This window comes from Numida meleagris, chromosome 9, assembly GCF_002078875.1.
Source record: "Numida meleagris isolate 19003 breed g44 Domestic line chromosome 9, NumMel1.0, whole genome shotgun sequence".
Taxonomy (NCBI): Eukaryota; Metazoa; Chordata; class Aves; order Galliformes; family Numididae; genus Numida; species Numida meleagris.
Genome location: NC_034417.1, coordinates 80,401 through 100,267, shown reverse-complemented (window position 1 = coordinate 100,267; position 19,867 = coordinate 80,401). Strand labels below are relative to the sequence as shown.

The 19,867-nt window shown below is 54.6% G+C and overlaps 3 protein-coding genes and 2 non-coding genes across 9 annotated transcripts in view; 3 read left to right on the top strand and 2 right to left on the bottom strand.

Annotated features, from left to right (window-relative positions):
• ALPK3 (alpha kinase 3) overlaps positions 1–1,605 on the top strand; it is a 31,115-nt gene extending 29,510 nt beyond the window's left edge. For 2 of the 3 annotated variants that reach the window (XM_021407558.1, XM_021407559.1), the window contains one exon: positions 114–1,361. In XM_021407558.1, coding sequence (XP_021263233.1) covers positions 114–435 — 322 coding nt within the window. In that variant the 3' untranslated portion in view covers positions 436–1,361. Of the gene's footprint in view, positions 1–113 lie in introns of all 3 variants that reach the window. The other variant, XM_021407561.1, reaches the window with a different exon arrangement.
• Positions 1,705–10,005, bottom strand: LOC110403838 (sodium/nucleoside cotransporter 1-like). Its single transcript, XM_021407562.1, has 18 exons — positions 9,645–10,005; positions 8,613–8,740; positions 8,451–8,545; positions 8,246–8,337; positions 7,795–7,984; positions 7,545–7,686; positions 6,814–6,927; positions 6,376–6,453; positions 6,026–6,106; positions 5,646–5,726; positions 5,392–5,517; positions 4,448–4,578; positions 4,116–4,284; positions 3,804–4,001; positions 3,282–3,363; positions 2,826–2,924; positions 2,332–2,443; positions 1,705–2,188 (listed from the first exon to the last, which is right to left on the bottom strand). The coding sequence occupies exons 2-18, from the start codon at positions 8,694–8,696 to the stop codon at positions 2,071–2,073; spliced, it is 1,992 nt and encodes a 663-aa protein (XP_021263237.1). The 5' UTR covers positions 8,697–8,740; positions 9,645–10,005; the 3' UTR covers positions 1,705–2,070.
• TRNAH-GUG lies at positions 10,124–10,195 on the top strand. Its single transcript has one exon. It is a non-coding gene; the product is annotated as a tRNA-His (tRNA).
• On the bottom strand, positions 11,635–11,706 carry TRNAH-GUG. Its single transcript has one exon. It is a non-coding gene; the product is annotated as a tRNA-His (tRNA).
• The window catches only part of SHF (Src homology 2 domain containing F), a 24,972-nt gene continuing 17,004 nt past the window's right edge, over positions 11,900–19,867 (top strand). Inside the window, exon 1 of one of the 3 annotated variants that reach the window (XM_021407447.1) lies at positions 11,900–12,020. Coding sequence is in view for 2 of the 3 variants with exons in the window: in XM_021407444.1 (XP_021263119.1) it covers positions 12,139–12,231 (93 nt within the window). In the remaining variant the exon portion in view is untranslated. Of the gene's footprint in view, positions 12,232–19,867 lie in introns of all 3 variants that reach the window. The other 2 variants (XM_021407444.1, XM_021407445.1) reach the window with 2 other exon arrangements.

Sequence of the window (19,867 nt, the reverse complement as noted above, 5' to 3'; positions counted from 1 at the left end):
CAGCTCTGCTGCTTGTGTGACGGGGGACGACTGAGTGCAGCTGGCTGGTGTCCTCGCCACCTGGTGGGACATCTCCTTGCGTGAAGGGGAGCTGAGTGTGGCTGTGTTGGCAGGTACCAGGGGCTGAAGGAAAGCTGCTTCCCCTCCCTTTTGGAGCAATTCGCTGCGACTCATCAGTGCAACCATTACTGTGACATCCTGGGCCTGAAGACTCTGGAACCAGTCAAGCCCAAGGGCTCCAAGAGCCCCTCCATGGGCAGGAAGTCTGCCCAGTCCAGCCCCCAGCTTCAGAAGAAGGGGACAGCAAGTCCCCAGGGCACCCGCAAGACTACCGTGAGCCCCAGGAGTGCCCGGAGAGCAGCAGAAGCAGCGGAGGCCCAGGCAGCCTCCAAACTCAGGCCTGGCGATGCCAGCGGGCCTGCTTGCCTACAGTAGCTGGAGCTACATTGGCGGGGACCCTTGCTGTGCCCGAGCAGCCCGAAGGCACTCTTCTGCCTTTGGCTCCTGCCCCAGCTCGTGACATTTGCGTTGTGTGATGTGTGCTAGTGCGAGCCACCCGGCTGCCTTTGCAGCAGGGCCAGCACAGTCGTGGGCATTGTGATGCCCGCTCATGGGGGTCTCTCACAGGCCTCTCTATAGAAGCTGCTACCAGCTGTGGAGACCATGGGGCCGTGCACACCTCTGCACTGGGGCTTTTTTTCCTCTTCCACCTCTTTCCCCTTGGCTTGCTTGAGCATTCGAAGCACGGGCCATCAGATTGGCTCCTTGGGCTTTGCCAGTGCCATGCCCCATTCATGGCAGTGCCCCAGCACTCCCCTGAGCTGACTGGGAGCATTGGCTCTCCTTCCTCGTGGCTTTTTTATGCTGCCCTGGCATGTGCTGCTACTTCTGTCCCTCTTCATGTCCTCTGTAAAGCCTAGACAGTGCTTGGTCTCCAGGATGTGAACCAAAGCAGAGCCCCACTGGTCCCTTGCATGCTGATTACAAACATTTCACTGCAGCGAGGCTTAATAGAGAGTTGCAGCACTCGTGCCTGCCTGCTGCTATTGCTTGGGCTTCTGGTGTGTGTGTCAGCCCCATGGCAGGGTGTTGGTAGCTGCATGGGGTGGGGGCTCGCACACCTGTCCTCCCAGCCTCCCCTGCCCAGGCACATGCTGAGGGCGGTGGTGCTGCTATGAGTAAGGATGCTCTACCTCACACAGGGTGCGCGGGAGTGGGGCACTGCTGTCACACATGAGTGTCACTTCGTCTTGTCACACGTACCCCAGTGGCTGCATCCCCGGTGCAGGACGGAGGCCTGTTCTGGAGGCAGCGATGGACAGGCAGTGGTGCTCCGCTGCAAAGTAAAGCTCTGTATCTTGGGTCTAGCCTCTTTTGTCTCGCCGCAGAGCACAGGTGACACCATTGCCACTCTGAACATGGCAACAGTGGTGGAATCTGAAACAGTGGCTTGCTGCAGCCTGGCAAAGGAGGGAAGGGAGCGTGCCATGCTCTGGGGCCCTGGTGCTTTGTTGCTGGGCCATTGTAAAATAATGGGGTACATATGTGTCCACCTTGGTGACTGGAGGTGCTCGAGTGCAATAAAGCGAGAAGAACTGGCCTGTTCCCCTCTGTGGTTCCTGTGGAAGAGATGCATCCAAGCATGGCAGGACAGGACAGCTTGTGTTTGGGAAAGGAAATGGCTTCAAGCAACAACTCTACCCCATCCATGCCTGCCGTGGGGAGAAGAGGGTGGCTGGCCTTCAGGAGATGCCTGATGGGCGCTTGGCTTGCAAGGTCGCTAGCAAACAGCAGCTATGGGGAGCTCCAGCGGTGGGGTGCAGCCCCACCAAGACATCCCACACCCCATGCCTATAGAACAGCTGAAGTTGGGACCGGAGAGGAGGCAGAGCACAAGCATAGCGATTTCTATAGTTTATTTGGGATCAGTTCTCCTCTGTCACGAGGCCTGCACCTAGGGATACTGGTTGCAAAGTGCATGGTGCTTTCTGTCAATCTGACAGGGATTTTTCTGCCTCTGAGGCCAGCTTATGCAGACCGCAGTGCTCCTTGGGGCTGGTGTCTCTGGGTTCATGCCATGCAGGACGTGTGGTTGTAGTGCCCACAGCACTGTGTCAGGCATGGCACGCTCTCCACCACGCTGGCCCAGTCTCCAGTGAAGGAGAGTGTCCCGTTCTTGAGCACCGTGCTGGGAGGAGAGAGGCACAGTCAGGGCAAGAGCTGCCTTGCCAAACCCACACCAAAAGTGATGGTTCAGTTGCTCGTGCACCTCAGTCCCCAGGTGGGATGGCACAGCTCCAGACCCTTCCTGTGTCCCCACTGCACACCCACCTTGCAAACAGCTGCTTGCAGCACGTATATATGGCGTAGTTGGTAGAGGTGAAGTTGGCAGTGCTAAGGAGGGTCACGCAGTTGCCCACCTCTGTTGGTACATAGAGGAGGCCTAGGGGACAAGGCCTCATGGTTGGGGCTCTGAGGAACCAGGCATTTAAATCCCATACCCTGACTGCGCTGTCCCTGCACTGTGCTTGCAGGTCCCACACACCACATCCCTTTCGCCAGTTGCAGCAGTGACGCCAGGGAGCTCCTCCCAAAGCTTTAACAGCTACCCTCAAAATGTCCCAGTTGCAGCCCAGATGAGAGTGAGAAGCCCCAGCAGAGCTATGGGATCTAGGGTGCCCTGATGGAGAGCAGAGCGTTTGGAGGCCCTAGCAGAGCCATGCGGAGGGCAGCCAGCCTTCCCCATCCCTGCAGTGGCACTTACAGGTGTGTTCAGCTCTTTGCCCAGCCCTGTCTCCTCCTGGTGGCAGTGGGCAGGGACCTACCTGCCAGGCAGGAGTTGAGCATGGAGACACAGATGCCCGTGAGCAAGGCTCGCAGCACGATGGAGGCCAGCTCGCTCTTGCGGTGAGGAACCATGGAGGCTGCGGGGACAAAGCAGAGGCTGGGGCAAGTCAGATCCTTGCTCTGGCTCTGTCCGGGGGTAGGGACAGATAAGAGACAAGTCCCAAGTCCCAGGTGGTGAGCCATCTAGTGCTCTGCCATCAGAGCCCTCTGGAGCCTCAGTTTTGTGCCCCATGGCTCAGTGGGTGAGTGTGATGTACAGGTGGCCTTGCCCATGGATGCAGTGCAAAATAACCCACATCACCTTGTGCAAGCCCTATTTCTTACCTGCATGCTAGTAAGAGACTGAACACTGAGGCTTGAAGGCAGCAAATCCGTCCCACTCCCTAGGTCCCTCTGCCCTATACCCGGACACTCAGGACATGGGTCACACTCACTCAGGCCTCCCAGCATGATCCCAATGGAACTCAGGTTGGCGAATCCACAGAGCGCAAAGGTGGTGATGCTCTCAGCACGCTCCTGGAGGGCACAGAGGCAGGGGATTGTCACCTTGGCCCTGCAGCAGCCCCACAGCACTGTGTTGTAGCTCCGAACCCAGCCAGCCAGGATGGAGACAAGTCCCACCCCAATCCTTTCTCCTTCAGCATCTTTAGGAGCAAAGGGCAGGTGAAGGGCAGCTCGCCCGTGGGAGAAGCTGGGCTGACAGCGTGGTGGAGGCCCTAGAGCATCACAGTTTGGCCCTCTGGAGAGCAGGACCAGTGGGACATGGTTTCACTGTCACCTTCTGAATGACCCCACACCTAGCAGTGGTGTCAAAGTCTAGATGGCCACAGGTGCCCCTTTATCCTCAAAATTATGATGGCACCCTCCTACTGCCTAGCACCCCCCTTGGCCAGGTTCCATGCCCTATTTCAGTTCCATCCCTGCCCTACACCCAGAAAGGTGGTGGTTGCTCTCACAGATATCCACTGTTTCCTCCCCTCGCTCCACTCCTCCAGGCCTGACAGCCGGTTCTTCTTGTATGTGGCCAGCTGCTGATACGCCACAAACTCGTTCAGGAAAATCTTGATCCCCAGCAGCTCGGCCACCAGCGGTGAGTCTGCCCAATCTGCCCCCATGAGAAAGGCCACGGGCATGAGGACGTAGGAGCAGATCATCTGGGGAGAGCATCCCGGGAAGGAACAGCTGAGAGCTGAACCTCTGTAGAGCCCCTGGCTTGGGCACCTATTGCCAGGGGTAGAGGTGGAGGTGGATGGGGAACTTGGAGGTACCTGGAAGGAGAGGTCTTTGATATCCACCATCTCCCCGAACCAGTGCAAGGCAGCGTTAATGAACTCCAGCACAGCCAAGAAGGCAATGAGGTTGGCCGCAATGTTGGCCACGAGTCCCACAGAGGCAGCAGCCCCATTGCTGGCAGCTTCCAGGATGTTCCGCTCTTCCCTGGGAGGAAAGAAACCCTGGCAGGGTCATGTGGCCGAGCATCTCCCATGTAAAGCCAGTCTCACTCTGCAGACCTCACTATAGGGTCTCCCAAATTTGTGCCAACTGCAGTGCCCAAACTGCACCCACAGCTGCCCTGCACCATCCCTCTACTCCCACTCACCCACTGGCGATGCGAACGCTTTCTTTGCCCTTGAACTTGGACTCTTCCACTTCGGGGTAGACCAGTTTGGACATGGCGAGGGCACAGGGTGCAGCCATCACAGAGGCTGCGATCAGCGATGCTGCATCTATCTGCAACAGCCAGACCGCGGGCTCAGACCCTGCGGTGTCCAAGCACATGGCCAGCAAAGCTTGGAGCAACCCAGGGCACTCTGCTCGCTCTGAGTGGGAAGATGTGCCTGATTTTCCCATCTTGGCCACTGAGGATGCGTAGGGTAGCTTGTCTGGATGGAGACATTGCTAGAGCCACAGCAGTCGTAACCTCAGAGATGTTAATCTCTCTCGTTCGACTTCACCTTGATGATCCTTGCCCCCTCCTTGTCCCTTTTATCCGTATCAGAGCAAGAATATTGCTGACTTCTACCCAGTGACGAGCAGCTGACCTCCCAGCAGGAGCAGCATATCACAGCCACAGCCTTGTCACCCCTCCCCTGCCCTCTGCACCACAGTTCCTCATTTCTCTGTCCTTTCACCCTTGGCTCCCTCTTTAAGGAGACTGATTAATGTTTAAATAGCAGGAGCTCAGCCAGCAGGTTGAGGCCACATCCAGATATCACAGTTCTGACACAGTGAGGAACTGGTGAGAGCATCACTGGAGGGTCAGGCAGGTGGGTGGACCAGAGATCCCACCCCTGAGGGCCCTTCCAGGCTACATTATTCCATGGTGCAGTGAGATTTGCCCTGATTGCTGTGGAAGGACATGAAGGATCCCTGGCAGGGCTCTGGGGTTTTGGCCATTCTAGGATGAGGGCATGGAGCTGCCCTCATCTCATTTATGGAAGGAGACCCACAGTGGGGCTTCTTACCCCACATGCCCAGGGCAGTTCTGGCATGCCAGGACCCCTAAACAGGGAAAACGAGGCATACAGCTGCTTGTGCTCTCACCCCAAAGGATATGTAGGCTCCCATCACACTGCCTGCAATGGTGGAGAAGCCACCAGCCATCACGGCGTGGATTTCAGAATGGGTCATGTCTGCAAGGTATGGGCGGATGAGCAGTGGGGCTTCGGTCTGTGAGAAAGAAAAGCCTCTGCTGTCACTGCGCGGGGCTGTGGGTCTCCTAGGAAGAGAGGAGAGTACCCTTTTTCTGCAGCACACTCAGCTGCAAGGGTTTAGGAGCTGGATCTCCTGGATCTTACCTGTCCCACAAAGATGTTCCCTGCCACACTCAGCGTCTCAGTAGGGGTGGTGCCCAATGAAACCTGGAGGAGCCAGGAGATCTGGGGGAACATATAGCCACTGTGTTCACAAAGGCACCCACCCCACGAGGCTGGCCACTCCAGCCTGCCCTTGCCAAGCTGCACAGAGGTGATGTCCAGGAGTGCCCACAGACCAGGGAGTATCAGCAGCTCCAGGTTTGGGTAAGGAAAAGGAGGTTGTGTCTATCACTTTAGCGAGACAAATCAGCCCAAATTTGTACCACCCCAATTTTCTTGGGACATCCCTCAGCTTTTCATACGAGCTGCAGAAACTGGGAGGTCCTTCTCCTTTCCACCACCATCAAAGAGCTAGGCCCTACCTTGAGGATGAGCCACTGCATGGCACCGAGGTAATAGAGGATGGACATCACACAGCTGAAGAAAACAATGATGGGCAGACTCTGCAGACAAGGTACCGGGGTGTGAGATTAAAGGGGCGTTGAGCAGCACTTCTAAGTACACTTGGGCATGATGTGGTGTTGCACAGCCACCCCACACTACTGGGGTGCCACAACACTGTAGAGGAACAGGGACCAGTGCAAATACCCCATGGCATGCAAGGGGCCCATGGGTACACACAAAGCATCCTTGAGCTGGCTGAACTCTAGCCAAGGCTATAAGAAAACCGGGCTCTATCTCTCCTTCCCAACATCCCATTCCACAAACTGACCTGAAAGGCAAAGACTTCTTCAATGAGCGTATTCCCAAAAACGAAGCCAGAGCCAGCTTTGGTGTAGCCCAGGAAGACCTGCAAATGGAAATGTTACATAGTAGGAGGGAGATCTCTATGAGCTCTTGCCCCAGTAACTTTTTTACCTAGCAGTGGACTGCCCCTTCACCCCACAGCTCCCTTGCCCCAGCAGATAAACCTAAGCTGGGAATGCTTAGTATGGTGTCTCTGATCATGGGGCACTGCTCCAGCTCCTGCAAGGCATATCACACCAAAGGGCCTGGGCTGTGCCAGAAAACCAGGAAAGAGCAGGCTTTTCTCTAGTCCCAGACAAAGGGACTGCTGCTCCTCCAGTCTGTACCACCCTCAGCTCTTCTTACTGGTCTCAGGACCTACACGGAGAGCTGAAGCATTGGATGGGGTGAGCAGGAACAGTACCTGGATCTGGTCACCCAGCCACTGGAAAGCTTGGATGCCGGGGGTTGTTCGGAGGATGAAGAGTCCAATTAAAAACTCCAAGCCAAGACCCCAGAAAACAGCTCTCCAGGACACCTGGGGACCAAGAGCAGAACGGTGACTGAGGTGTTAGCAGAACCTACAGACTTACCTCTCTGGCTTCCTGCCCATTCAGTGGCTCTTGGGTGATGGTCTTGCTAATAAAGCATCACAGAAACCCACAAACATGGGTTGGCAATAGAGGAAGAAGACAGTTGGGTGGGAGTCAGGAAACAGCTGGTTAAATGGAGGAGAAGAGCACAAAGACCTTCTGGTGGTTTGACTGGTAGTACGGGTCCCCTACTGCGTGCTCACTGACCCTTTGGAGGAAAGGGCTGGAGGGGTTGTCCAAAACATTGGAAAAGGTTGGACTGAAAGCCACTGGGACTTCAGTCACTTCTGCCCAACCCACCAGGATGTTCCTCGGCCCACAGGCACCTGAAGCACAGACATGGGTCTGGGTATGAGAGCTGTGGTACCATGGGGGAGCCCCAGGTTGAGCAGTGGGAAGGAGAGCAGTGGGGGGGTGTTGAGGCTCCAGCACCCAGCTCTGCTCCCCATGCTGTGTCCAGATCTGCCCTGGGAGCTTCTACTTGCTGCAGAGAGCCCATGGATTTCTCCTCTGCGACCTCCTGTGAGGAGAGCAATGGCCAAGCCACACCTGAAAAACATACTGCACCGTGATGCTTGGAGAAGGCAAACAGGAAGAGCACCAAAACGCAGAAGCCAGCTAAGGAGATGAGCTGCTCTGGATTCCTGGCCGTGTCCAAAGCCAGCCATGTCACCAGGCCTCCCAGGAGGAGCACACACAGCAGCCTGCAAAGGAACTTGCAAATTGTCACAGAGAGGCAGTCCCCATGGGGAGCAGCTCATGGAGAGCAGGAGTTGACTGTGTGGGGGATGCCCTGCCTCCTCCCCACCCACCACTTCAGCCACGGCCAGGACTTCTGTAAGCATTTCCGAAGGGGGCTGAGGAGTGTCAACACCTTCGCCCCGCAGTACTTCTTGAAGAGGCTCCAGCATGCAAAGAAGATGACCACAGCAGTGATAATGACCAAGGCGAGGGCTCGCTGGAAGTTGAGCCAACATGCCGCAGTGAAGTAGCACAGGTAGGCTAGAGAAGGCATACAGGGGGGTCAGAAACACTAGGACCGTGGGATCATGGATTCATAACACTAACTGGGGACAATGCTGAGGTCTGCTTCCTCCAAACATCCTTTCCTGGCCACCCTTGAGGCTCTCCTTCATGTGTGGGATGAGGAGGAAGCAGATTGTGGAGCTGATGAGACGCAGCCTCCGTGTGGGTGGCAGAACTCGGATGCTGCACGGGCAGCCAAAGGGGTGTGGAAGTGGTGGGAAGTTGGGAAGTCCTCACCTGCTCCAAGGAGACCCCAGAAGACCCTCCGCAATGCCTTGGCATGAGCCTTGCAGAAGCTCTTTGCCTTGAAGGCTGGCTGCAGAGCCTTCCTGGGGAGAGAGGACATGAGAGGTGCAGGTGGAACCTGAAGATCAGCCCAATTTTGGGCTTGCTATGACCACTGGAGATATTTCCATGCATGCATATCCAGGGACTACCCTACCTGCAGTACGAAGCAACTCTTCTGTTCCCTTCTCCTCTCTTCTCCTCACTCCCATCACGAGGACAGTCACGTTCCTCACAGAGACTCTCCTCGCCCTGGAAAACGTTGTTAGCTGGAGTGCCCCAAGTGCCCCAGTGGGGGGGGGGGAACGGGAAGATTTACCAGGGAGCTGAAAGCCAGGTTGTCTGTGCCCTTCTCAAGGCTGTCCAGGGTTATCTGGTTTCCTTCCATCTCTAGACGTGCCATTGCTTCAGTGTGTTAGAGACGTGGCATGGCAAGGGACCTGCTGGCTGGGGAGACAGTTCCTGCGTCAGTGCCGGAGGGACAAATGTCTACCCCCAGTTTTCCATCTGAGGTCTCTGGGGAGAACAGTCTTTGCAGGATGGATTCAGAGCAAGCTCCCGTGCCAGCAAATCGAGGGGCCATCCTGTAGGGCCCTCCAGCCGCAGGGCTGGGTGTGCTGGCCCACTGTTCCCCTGCCATCCGGAAAGGTCTTCTCTCTCCCCTGCTTCCCAAGGATTACAGGAAAATGTCAGACCCCAGTGATGCAGCAAGGAGAGCCAGCACCCCTCCTCCACGGCAGAGCCCTTTGCAAAAACAGGAGATTTTGCACAAACTAAAATTGGCCACCTCCCTCACCAAGAACTCCTAGTGAAACCAAGTGCCCTTCAGTTGAGGATAAGGAAGAAAGACTTTTCACACTGGTAATTGGCACAACGCAGGAGGAACATGTAGGAATAAACAGAGATTTGCTTGGGGATGGTCTTAAAGGAGGATCGAGCTGGGAGAACTGGTCCAGCAAAGCGAGAAGAAGCAGCGTTAACCAGTGCAGAGCTCCTGGAGCATCCCGCTGGGACAGCTGTGCCTGGAGAAGGATGGGGGAAGAGCAGAGCAGCTGCAGGGGAAGCAATGGGTTGACTGCGGGAGGACAGAAGGAAGCGTGAGGGGTCCTTGCGTGGGGACAGCAAACGAGGCAGAGAGGGCAGGGTCACCCTCGCTTTGTTGCAGTGAGGGTCCACTGCAGGCAGCAGAGCCCCTCAAGCACTCCCAGGACTCAGGACCCCAGAACAACATTCACTACCCAGGAGCCCCCTGCGCATCCCCCAGCGCCCCACCACCAACCAGGTGGCACCCCCACCCTGAGCACGGCCACTCGCTGCCCCCTCGCCCCCCACGTCCTGTCCCCGCACTCACGCTCCGTCCCGCCGCGCCCAGTCCCGCACGGGTTATCCATTAACCGCTCGGTCCAAAGAGCTGTGCCCGCTGCCCGGCCCTGGTGCACCCACAGCAGCACCGCAGGGATGCTCCCACCCCGCCGAAAACAAAAACACCGCAGGAAGAAATAAAGCTGGGGAAACGCTGCAGCGGTGCAAAACCACACAGTGCAAAGGGACGTGGCGGTGAAAAGCTGCACCACGCAGAGGGATGCGGGACGGACGTGAGCAAAGTCGGGCACCATTTATTCAGCGGGAGCGCAACGAGCAGCGTCCTGCTGGTGCACGGGGGTCGCGCACCACGGTCCCGCGGCACCTCGGGGTTTGGCCACGCGCTGCCGTCCGGCTGCAGGCCGGGCTGGGGGCGGAGTCACCGCGCGGCCCACCCCGCCGTGAGCGCCGGGCCCGTGTTCCTAAGAGCGCCGCCGGCGCGCTGCGCGCCCAGAGCCCCGGTAGCGCGCCGTGATCGTATAGTGGTTAGTACTCTGCGTTGTGGCCGCAGCAACCTCGGTTCGAATCCGAGTCACGGCATCGCCTCCGCACGGCGGTAGCACGGCACACGGGCTTGTGTTTTCTTTTTCCCCGCGCACACTCGCACCGCGGATCCCGTGCTCGCTGCCTCCTCTTGTCAACCTTTTTCACGTTATTCTCCCTTTTCTCAGAGCGCTCCCTCGTTTCTCACCCGCTGCGGCTCTTGGCAGCAGCGGTTTGGGGTAAGATGGAGAAGAGTTAAAAAAAAAAAGGAAAAAGCAGGAAAAGAGAAAAAAAAGGAAAATAGAAAAAAGAAAAAAGAGGAAACAAAGAAAAGAAAAAATGAGAAGAAAATGAAAAAAAAGGAGAAAAATAGTTAAGAAAAAAAGAGCAGGAAAAGAGGAAAAAGGAAAATAGAAAAAATGAGAAAAAAAGTAAAGAAAAATAGAAAAATGGAAAGAGAGAAGAGAAGGAAAAAAAAAGAAAAAGAAGGGAAAAAGGAGGAAAAGAGAAAAGAGAAAAGAGAAAGAAAATAGAAAAAAAAGGAGAAAAAAGAAGGAACAGATAAAAAGAAGGAAAATAGATAAGAAACAGAGGGAAAAAAAAGAAGGAACTAGAAAAAGAAAGGAGAAAACAAAAGAGGAAAAGAGCAAAGAGAAAAAAAAAAAAAAACAAGAAAAGAAACAAGCCCGTGTGCCGTGCTACCGCCGTGCGGAGGCGATGCCGTGACTCGGATTCGAACCGAGGTTGCTGCGGCCACAACGCAGAGTACTAACCACNGTGGTTAGTACTCTGCGTTGTGGCCGCAGCAACCTCGGTTCGAATCCGAGTCACGGCATCGCCTCCGCACGGCGGTAGCACGGCACACGGGCTTGTTTCTTTTCTTGTTTTTTTTTTTTTTTCTCTTTGCTCTTTTCCTCTTTTGTTTTCTCCTTTCTTTTTCTAGTTCCTTCTTTTTTTTCCCTCTGTTTCTTATCTATTTTCCTTCTTTTTATCTGTTCCTTCTTTTTTCTCCTTTTTTTTCTATTTTCTTTCTCTTTTCTCTTTTCTCTTTTCCTCCTTTTTCCCTTCTTTTTCTTTTTTTTTCCTTCTCTTCTCTCTTTCCATTTTTCTATTTTTCTTTACTTTTTTTCTCATTTTTTCTATTTTCCTTTTTCCTCTTTTCCTGCTCTTTTTTTCTTAACTATTTTTCTCCTTTTTTTTCATTTTCTTCTCATTTTTTCTTTTCTTTGTTTCCTCTTTTTTCTTTTTTCTATTTTCCTTTTTTTTCTCTTTTCCTGCTTTTTCCTTTTTTTTTTTAACTCTTCTCCATCTTACCCCAAACCGCTGCTGCCAAGAGCCGCAGCGGGTGAGAAACGAGGGAGCGCTCTGAGAAAAGGGAGAATAACGTGAAAAAGGTTGACAAGAGGAGGCAGCGAGCACGGGATCCGCGGTGCGAGTGTGCGCGGGGAAAAAGAAAACACAAGCCCGTGTGCCGTGCTACCGCCGTGCGGAGGCGATGCCGTGACTCGGATTCGAACCGAGGTTGCTGCGGCCACAACGCAGAGTACTAACCACTATACGATCACGGCGCGCTACCGGGGCTCTTGACGCACAGCTTGTCGGCACTGCTCTTACGGGTGAGCATGGCTGCCTTCACCGTGATGTCATTACTCCGCCCCCCGGCAGTGTGTTGCCAGGGGAGGGTGGTGCACTGTCTCCATGGCGACGCAGTGTGAATGGCAGCTCCGTCCGCCAATCGGCCGCGGGCCCCTGCCGCGGGAGCCGGCCTAACCCTGCCCGGCCCGCAGCCCTCCCTGGCAGTCCCAGGCTCTGTATCTCTTCCTGCCGCTGCTCCTCGCCTCGCCTGTACCCAGCCCCCAGGAGCTCGGAGGTGCGGAGGAAGGTGCGATTGGGTATTTCCTGACCTCCCTTTGCCTGTGTCCATCTCTTCCGTCCCTCAGCCCCTTGGCTGCCGACTTGCCCCGGGCCCTCAGTGATTGCGGCAGCCTCTGCTCAGGGAGATGCTCTCCAGGACAGTGACCCTGGCAGCGCTGGGCCTGACGGATAAAGCGCGCTTTGTGGGTATCCCAGAATGGGATCCCAGCACAGGAAAGGTGAGGAGCTGCTGGAGCGGGGCCAGAGGAGGGCACGGAGATGCTCCGAGGGCTGGAGCACCTCTGCTATGGAGACGGGCTGAGGAGCTGGGGGTGTTCAGCCTGGAGAAAAGACTGCGGGGAGACCTCACTGCGGCCATCCAGTACCTGAGGGGAGCTTATAAACAGGAGGGAGAGAGACTTTGTACATAGTCTAGTAGTAATAGGACATGGAGAATGGCTTTAGACGAAAAAGGGGAAATTTAGGTTAGACGTTAAGAATAAATTTTTTACTCAGAGGTGGTGAGGCACCAGAACAGGTTACCCAAAGAGCTGTGGGTGCCCTGTGGAGCCCTGGGCAGCCTGATTTGAAGAGTGGCAATCCAGTCCAGGGCAGATGGGGTTGGAACTGGACGATTTTTAAGGTCCCTTCTAACCTAAGCCATTTTATGATTCTATGGTTCTCAGTCTGAGCTCAGTGCCCGCCATAGCCTTGATCCTGATTCTCAGCCCAGCATGGTGTTCACCTGGCTGTGTGCCGGGCACTGCACATTCAATGCACATGGAGCTGGCTCCTCTTTAGGTAGGCATGGTGGGGCTCATGCTTTGGATTCTTAGCTGGCTGAATAGCAGTGATCTCAGCTGCTGGAACAGGCACCATGGAGATAAACACTGTGATGATAAGGAGGAATTGGCCTAACATGGAAGCGAGCAGAGAGGCGGCAAGTGGGTGCAGAGATAAAAGTTCTGAGGGCCTGGTTGGTGCGTAAAGAGGAGGCTTGGAGCTGCTGTCATCTGTCACTGGCATTGCTGACCCTGTCCAAGCAGTGCTTCCTACCAATAGACTGCCTTCCACAATGGGATTTGGATGTGACCATTCCTAATTGAAATCGCACCAGATTTTCAGGACCCCAACAGCCTTTTCCTGCATGGTTTTGTCCACAAGATGTTTCTGGTAGTTTGGACCTGCAAGGATGTGTGGGAGAGAAGGGATGTGTGGTATCAAATCACTGTCTGTCTGCTGAGTAGTCTGATCCCCTTGGGCTCTGCTCAGCACCTGGGCAGGATGCTGAGCTCCTCTGCTATTCCAACCCTCTGTGTCCCCTGCTGGCTTTCCTCCTAGCCTGTGGGTTGTTCAGTGGGATTGTAGAGGCGTCTGCTGGAGCAGCCAGGCAGAGAATGCAGCCGAGCCCAGACATTGCCACGCCATGGCACACACATAAATCTTGCAGCTCGCACAGGGACAAGAGCAATTCATCACTGTATGGCTGTCTTGGCTGTTCAGCCCCTCGAGCAGCCTCTCCAGCTGTTCCCTCAGTGGGGCAGCTCCCAGCATCACTTCTCTACCTCAGGGAGGCAGAGCCATCCCCACTGCTCCCTCTTTCAGTCCTGGTGCTGTCTTGGGTTCCTAAAGCATCCCTGGGAAAGGTGCTGGTGCCTACAGGGGCAGGACGGATGCTCATAGCTGCAAGCAGGCACTCTGGCTTTTACTGGTGATACAAAACTTACACAGGCCAACATTGTCATACTCAGAGGCCACAAATGCAGCTTGCAATTTGCTCTGCTGCTGCCAGCCCACCTTCTTTCCTGAGGAAATCAGAGTATCTCCACTGACTTCTACCACTTAGCCCTATATCTCATGTTTCCATGCCTATGGGCACTGGTGGGCAGGATGCAGGAGAAAGGAGAAAGGTCTGGTTTGATTTTAGAGGCAAAAGTTAAGGTGGGATCCGGGGTGAAGGAAAGCACATCTGAGCTGTGTGGGATGGTACAAGAAACCTGACAGGGCTCTGTCTCTACCATCCTTCTCCCCACCATCTTCTACCTCATGAGATCAGGGCTTTTTTTTCCCTACAGTTGATAATATCTGCACGTTAGACCTGATTGCTCTCAGAGATTCTTGTTTGTATCATTTTGATTAGTTTCAGGGAAAAGTTACTTGTTTGACATGATAGGACTCTTTTTCTGGATGTTAAAATCCATCTGGGCATGGTCCTGGGCAGTGCTCCAGGAGTCCTGCTCACGCAGCAGGTTGGACCTGATGGCCCCCAGAAGTCCTTTCCAACCTCAGCCATTCTGTGATTCTGTGAGATGCACGCCAAGGACAGAAGGATAAGCACTCAAGCTTTTCTGGACATGAATTTTCAGCTGTGACATTCTCGAGAGGCTTTATGAACCCACAGTAGGGCATAAGATGTTGTCCTGGTTCTTTTCCCTGTCTGCCAGCACTACTTAGGGCAGACATATGGATTACAAGAGGTGGATTTTGTGCTTACTTTCTGTTCTGGGATCATCTTGCCTGGCTCCAGCCTCCAGAGATAATGGAAAATGTTGCCCAAAATGCATGGAGCAGAGATTCCCCAAAGCTGTCACTTCTGACCTGCAGGGAACACAAAACACATTGAGCCCTTTCCTGGTGGGTCCAGCATCCAACTGGAGATGAGATGCGATGCAAGTACCCCAGAGGAGAGCGAGCTGCTATACAAATGCTGCCACATGTCTGTGTCTGCTTGGCTCCAGATGCTAGCCCGAGCTCTCACTCTGCCTTTGTCTGCATCACAAGTGGGAGCCTCCTCCTGCAGCAGGGATGTACAGCTTGCACACAGCCACCTCTTCACCCCTCTCTGTGGTGCTGAGAGAGCAAAAAACAGGCAGGCTCCTGCTGCCGGGCAGCCTGCCCTGCTCTCACCTCCCTGCCACTTGCATTCCCCTCTGAGTTCACCTTCATTTTCTGCCTTTTGGAAACATGGGACTGGAGTGGTGGCAAAATCGCCTGCATGGGGGAACGGTCCCTGTTTTGACCTTGTGCACCATGCCCATCCCTGACTGCTGATGACAGCCCCTGTAAGAGATACAAGGAGGATGCCAGAGGTAGTTCACAGCCCCTAGGCAATAGAAGACCAAGGAGCATCTGTGTGTAGAAGGACTCAGCTCTATGAGCTTGGCCACTGCAGCTGGATTAATCAAACTCCCATTAATACTTTCTGGGGGTGCTCGGGTCCCCTGCCAGCTCCCGAGCACCAGCCTCTGACCGGCACATCATGCTGACTGAGCTGCAAATGCTCTGCCTCCTTAGTTTGCCCTGCCTCGGATTGATGAGTGTGGGTGACTCCGATCAATTCCACTTCACCACTTGAACCACATCAGGTTCAGATCCACACTCTCCCAGCTGGTCCCAGCTTCCTTTGTTCGTTCAGGAGAGGAATTTGGGCAGCTCATTCCACTTAGAGACTGCTGTGCCTTTGCAGAGCTAGTTCTGCAGATGCAGCTCTTCCTCCCTGCCCTCCCTTGCCATCCTCAGGACCCAGCGCTGAAGAGGCCGAGTTTGTGCCAGGACTCAGAGCATCGGAGTGTCAGCCTGGCTGGCAGAGTGTGAGAGGGGGTGGCTGGGTGAGGCCGTGAGATCTGCATGATGGTTGTTGCCACCGAGCCAACATCTGGCATGAGGTTTTCCTGCCACGAGCCTGGTTTTGCTGGGGAAATATCAAAGGCAGCTGCAGAATGCTCCCATGGCTTGGCTTCCTAATCCTGCTGGCAGCGAATGTAGCTGCCGCTCTCAGGGGCTTGAGCCCCTGCACGACAATTTTACAGGAACACAATAACCTCAAAGAGCTTACATAGAGGATGTTCAGAAATTTCCCTCAGACCCACACCTGACAGTGAGAGAAGTGTTTTGCACACTGTTCATCACTCCCGATGCCGTTTTTCTCTTGCCTTTGTCACCCAGCTCTCTCACTGGGTGCAGCACCCAGATTTGTGAAAATGAAGTTTCCCCGCAGCTCTCCACACCTCATCCAGTGTTAATGAAATAATGGGTCACACAGAGAGTGGCTGTGATGCTCACAGCCGTGGATGTGCCGGGGGCTGTCCACACTGCAAGCAGAGGCAGTGAAGGTGTGTGGTGGGGTGAGAGCAATGTGTCTCTCTGGCAGATGTCTGTCAGTGAGTTATCAGCTCTTCTTTTGGTCAATTAGCATCATTTCAATGATATTATCAACTGCTTAATGATTTATTTTGACAGAAAGGTTGGGGAGCTGCAAAAAACGTCTGCACAGATTTGCTCCACTTACTAAACGTGCATGCTTTGGGCATATCCTGTGTGCCTGGACAGACAGCATCTGAGTGGCCTAAATGCACTTAGAAAACCCAAGTCTGCATCGCTTGTGTGAGTGTAGATGCAGAGATGTCCGTGTTATGCTGCTTTGAAGGAGCAACACGTCAGATCATATATGGGATGTGGCGTGGGCCCGTGTTCTCTGCTACCTTCCCCCAACAAATCTCTTGGTCTAAATACAAAGACTTGCAGGACTTAAGGATTTCTTTCTGAAGATTTTTCTGATTTTGTTCCTAAACCATGTAGCATCTGCAGCAGCCCATGGAAGGAGGGCTGCTGAGCGCAGTCATCTCCTCATGCTTATCCCTCATCTTTCACTCTCTCCTTGCTCTCCTGAGCTGCACAGGTCTCTGCCCTGTGCCCATTTTTCATGCCGAAGAGCCCCAGTCCATCACACACCCCATGTGCAGAACCTTGGATCATCCTGTTGCCCTTCTCTGCACATTTTCTGTTCTATTGTATCCTTGGAAGGGTAGGACCAGGACGGCACAAGGGGAGCTGGGACTGACCCAGAGAACTGATGCCCCTGATGCATTGTCTACCTTTTCCTAACCTTTCCCAAATCAGTTTTGACTGAGAAGTTTTGCAGTTTTGGCCTCTGCTGAGTGCTGAAGGGACATTTTCATGGCTGTCAGAGCTCCTGGCCTCAGAGCCCATCACTTTAGACATTGAGGTCAGGCTCGGTTTCCCCATTTGTGTCACTTCACTGACACTGGCTTTCATCTTGCTTTATTGCCAAGCTGCTCAGGCTCTCAAAATTCCTCCTGCCATTCTTAGCACTCATCTGCAGTACCCAGAATAATTCAATATTATTAGCAGATTGTGTCACTTCTCCACTGATCTATCGTTAGAGGATCAGCTTGTGGAAATGCAGGTGACCTCTCAGCTGGATCTCTCTCAGGCACCTGCTGCTTTTTCCATAAAAGCCCCTAGCTTTGGAAGAAAGAAACCTCCTTTAAAAGAGCTGTGCTGACTCTTCCCCAGAATGTCGTATTTATCCATCTGTCCCCTAACAATGCCAGTTTCCTGCTCCTTATGCCAGTTTTTGTTCATTTGCAGAGAACAGATGTGTCATTTATCAGTCGGTGGCTTGCTGGCTGCCTCCTTGGAAGCACTTTTGGTGTGGCAGTTTCCCCCTCCCAGTCCTCATGTCCCCTGCTGTAACCAGAGCTGTGGGGAAGCTGTGCATGGCTTGTGTCGGGTAGCTCTGAGGACAGAAAGAGCTGGAGATGCTACAGACATTCTTGGGCTTTTATCCAAAGCTGTGGAAGAAGCACCTGAAGGTTCACAGAACCACACACCCCCCTGCAATCCAGGGACGCGCTGGTGTCAGGGGTAGCAGCCTGTCTCAGTGCCTGACTCAAGTGACGATGGTGGCAAGTATCAAACACTAAATCCAGGCCCCACATCACCTGCAGGTGAATCCTCTTCTTGTGCCTCCTCCGGAGCACGCAAGAGCAGAGATGTTCCCCTCTGAGTCACCAAAAACCCACAGTCATGAATTGGGCACTGAACCCAGGCCTCTGCTACCTGTGGAACCTGCAGGATGCTGGGCCGCAGCCACTTAAACTGGAAGGGCACCAAGGAAACCACGGGGACCATGAAGCCTGGGCCCTTCCAGACCTCAGAGAAGGTCCCATGTCCTCTTTTTGGCCTGGAAAGCAAAACAGGGCTCCCATCCCCAGCTCTGGATGAGCCTAAGGAGTGCTCAGACTGGCTGAGGCAGCTCCTTCCATCAGCTGGGAGGGCAGATGAGGGTTGAGGGCATGCACATGGCTGGCGATGGCCCAGAAGGCTTTACCTGGCTTTCCCTTCCTGGTGCAAGCTCCAACCTGCCTGGGAAGTGTTTACACAGGAAATGGTGATAGAAAGGACTGTGCTGTGAGCCCCAGCCCAAAGGCAACAGGGAAGAGCTCTTGAGATGGAGGCGGATGGCAGGAAACGGAGGATGGGAGCAGAGTTCCCACCCAGGCCTCTGTAAGATGACCTCCTGTCTCACCTCTTTTAGCACCCTGTGAGCCAAAAATCACTTCTGTGCGGCCATGGAGCGCTCACCTCCCCGCCAAAGGCTGCAAATGGTGGCTCCTCTGCCATCTTCCCTGGGGCTGAGGGCAGCATCCTGCCAGGGGCCACTTGCCGTGGCTGTGAGAGAGCAGACAAAATGTTGAGTCTGGCACACAAGTGTGCTCCTGCTCCTCTCCCATCTGTCAGCCCTGTGCCCCTTGCCAAGTCCTCCACGAGCAATGCTACGTGACAGCCATCTGTCACAGGGCCTGGCCACGTGGCCTCGCAGATTGAGTAGCATTGAGGCCACGGATGTGGCACTGGGGCCGGTTGCTGTGGTGCAGGCATCAACCTTGGGTTCCAATGTGCATCAGAGACGATGGATATAAACACTATTTGGGCATTGGAGCAACACCAGCTGCAGCGAGAGACGCAGATGGAGCTTGGCTTTGGCAGTGCAAATGCAGAAATCCGTAGCTGCTTCTTTGAGACTGAAACGCACCGCTGAGAATGGAGAGATGTTGCCTGTGTCTTGTCATGACTGCAGAAAAAATATGAGTAACCCATGCCTGTGCTGAGCCACATGGGGTGCAGAGCTCAGAGTGCCCTTCAGATCTCTCCCAGCACAAAGGCGTCTCCCAAGGGGCTCCCACCCGGCTCTGCCCTCCTCACCCTGCACACCGTGCTGCTGTCAAGCTGGTTTGGGCTCCTCCCTTAAGAAGGGAAAGCCAACACTGCTCAAAGCTGAAGGCTCAGGTGGGTCCCAGGATGTTCCTCCCTGATGCCCCTGCAGCTGCCTCACCAAGGAGGAGACAGCAGGGCAGGATGGGAAGGAAGAGCCACCACCATTCCTCCAGCATCGCAGTATTTTTAAAAAAGCCGCCGCTGCAAGCTGGTCCCTCCTTGGCCACCTCCCAGAGGACGCTGAGCATGTGCTTTGCCAGCCTGAGGACTGAACGAGAGCCATGGGTAGCAGATGTCGCTGAACACCGTCCTTGGCTACTGGCAGGCAGTGGAAGTGCTGTCACTCACGTGCCATCAGCCCTGCACCTTGCTTCCTTCCCACTGCTGGACGGACAGATTGAGAACCTCTGTCTTTTCTGCATTTTAATAACTATTTCATCATCTCCATCTGCCAGGATCTAGCAGCTGCCTGACCTCAAATACTGCCTTGCGCTCAGCCTGTGCGTGGCAGGCAGCTTTTCTCCTCCTGAAGTCTTTTGTATCCTATATTCCCTACACTCTGAATTTCCTAATCTTGACTGCGGCGTGCTGTCTGCTTGGGGGTCTGGTGGGGTTTCTCGGGTAGGAGCAAGCGGTGTGTGCCTACCGCTTTCCAAACAGCCTACCCAGAGAGCGGGCACCACTCAGCGCACCGTTCCCATACATTCAAGCTGCTCCCACTTCTCGCTTCCAGCCTCTTCGGCGACCCTCCCTCCCGGGCCGAAGGGAGCGAACCCTGCGCGGGGGGAACAAGCCGCCCCCGGGGCGAGCCTGCGGCGCCAAGCCGGGCCGGGTGGCGGCGCGCCGGGCCCCGCG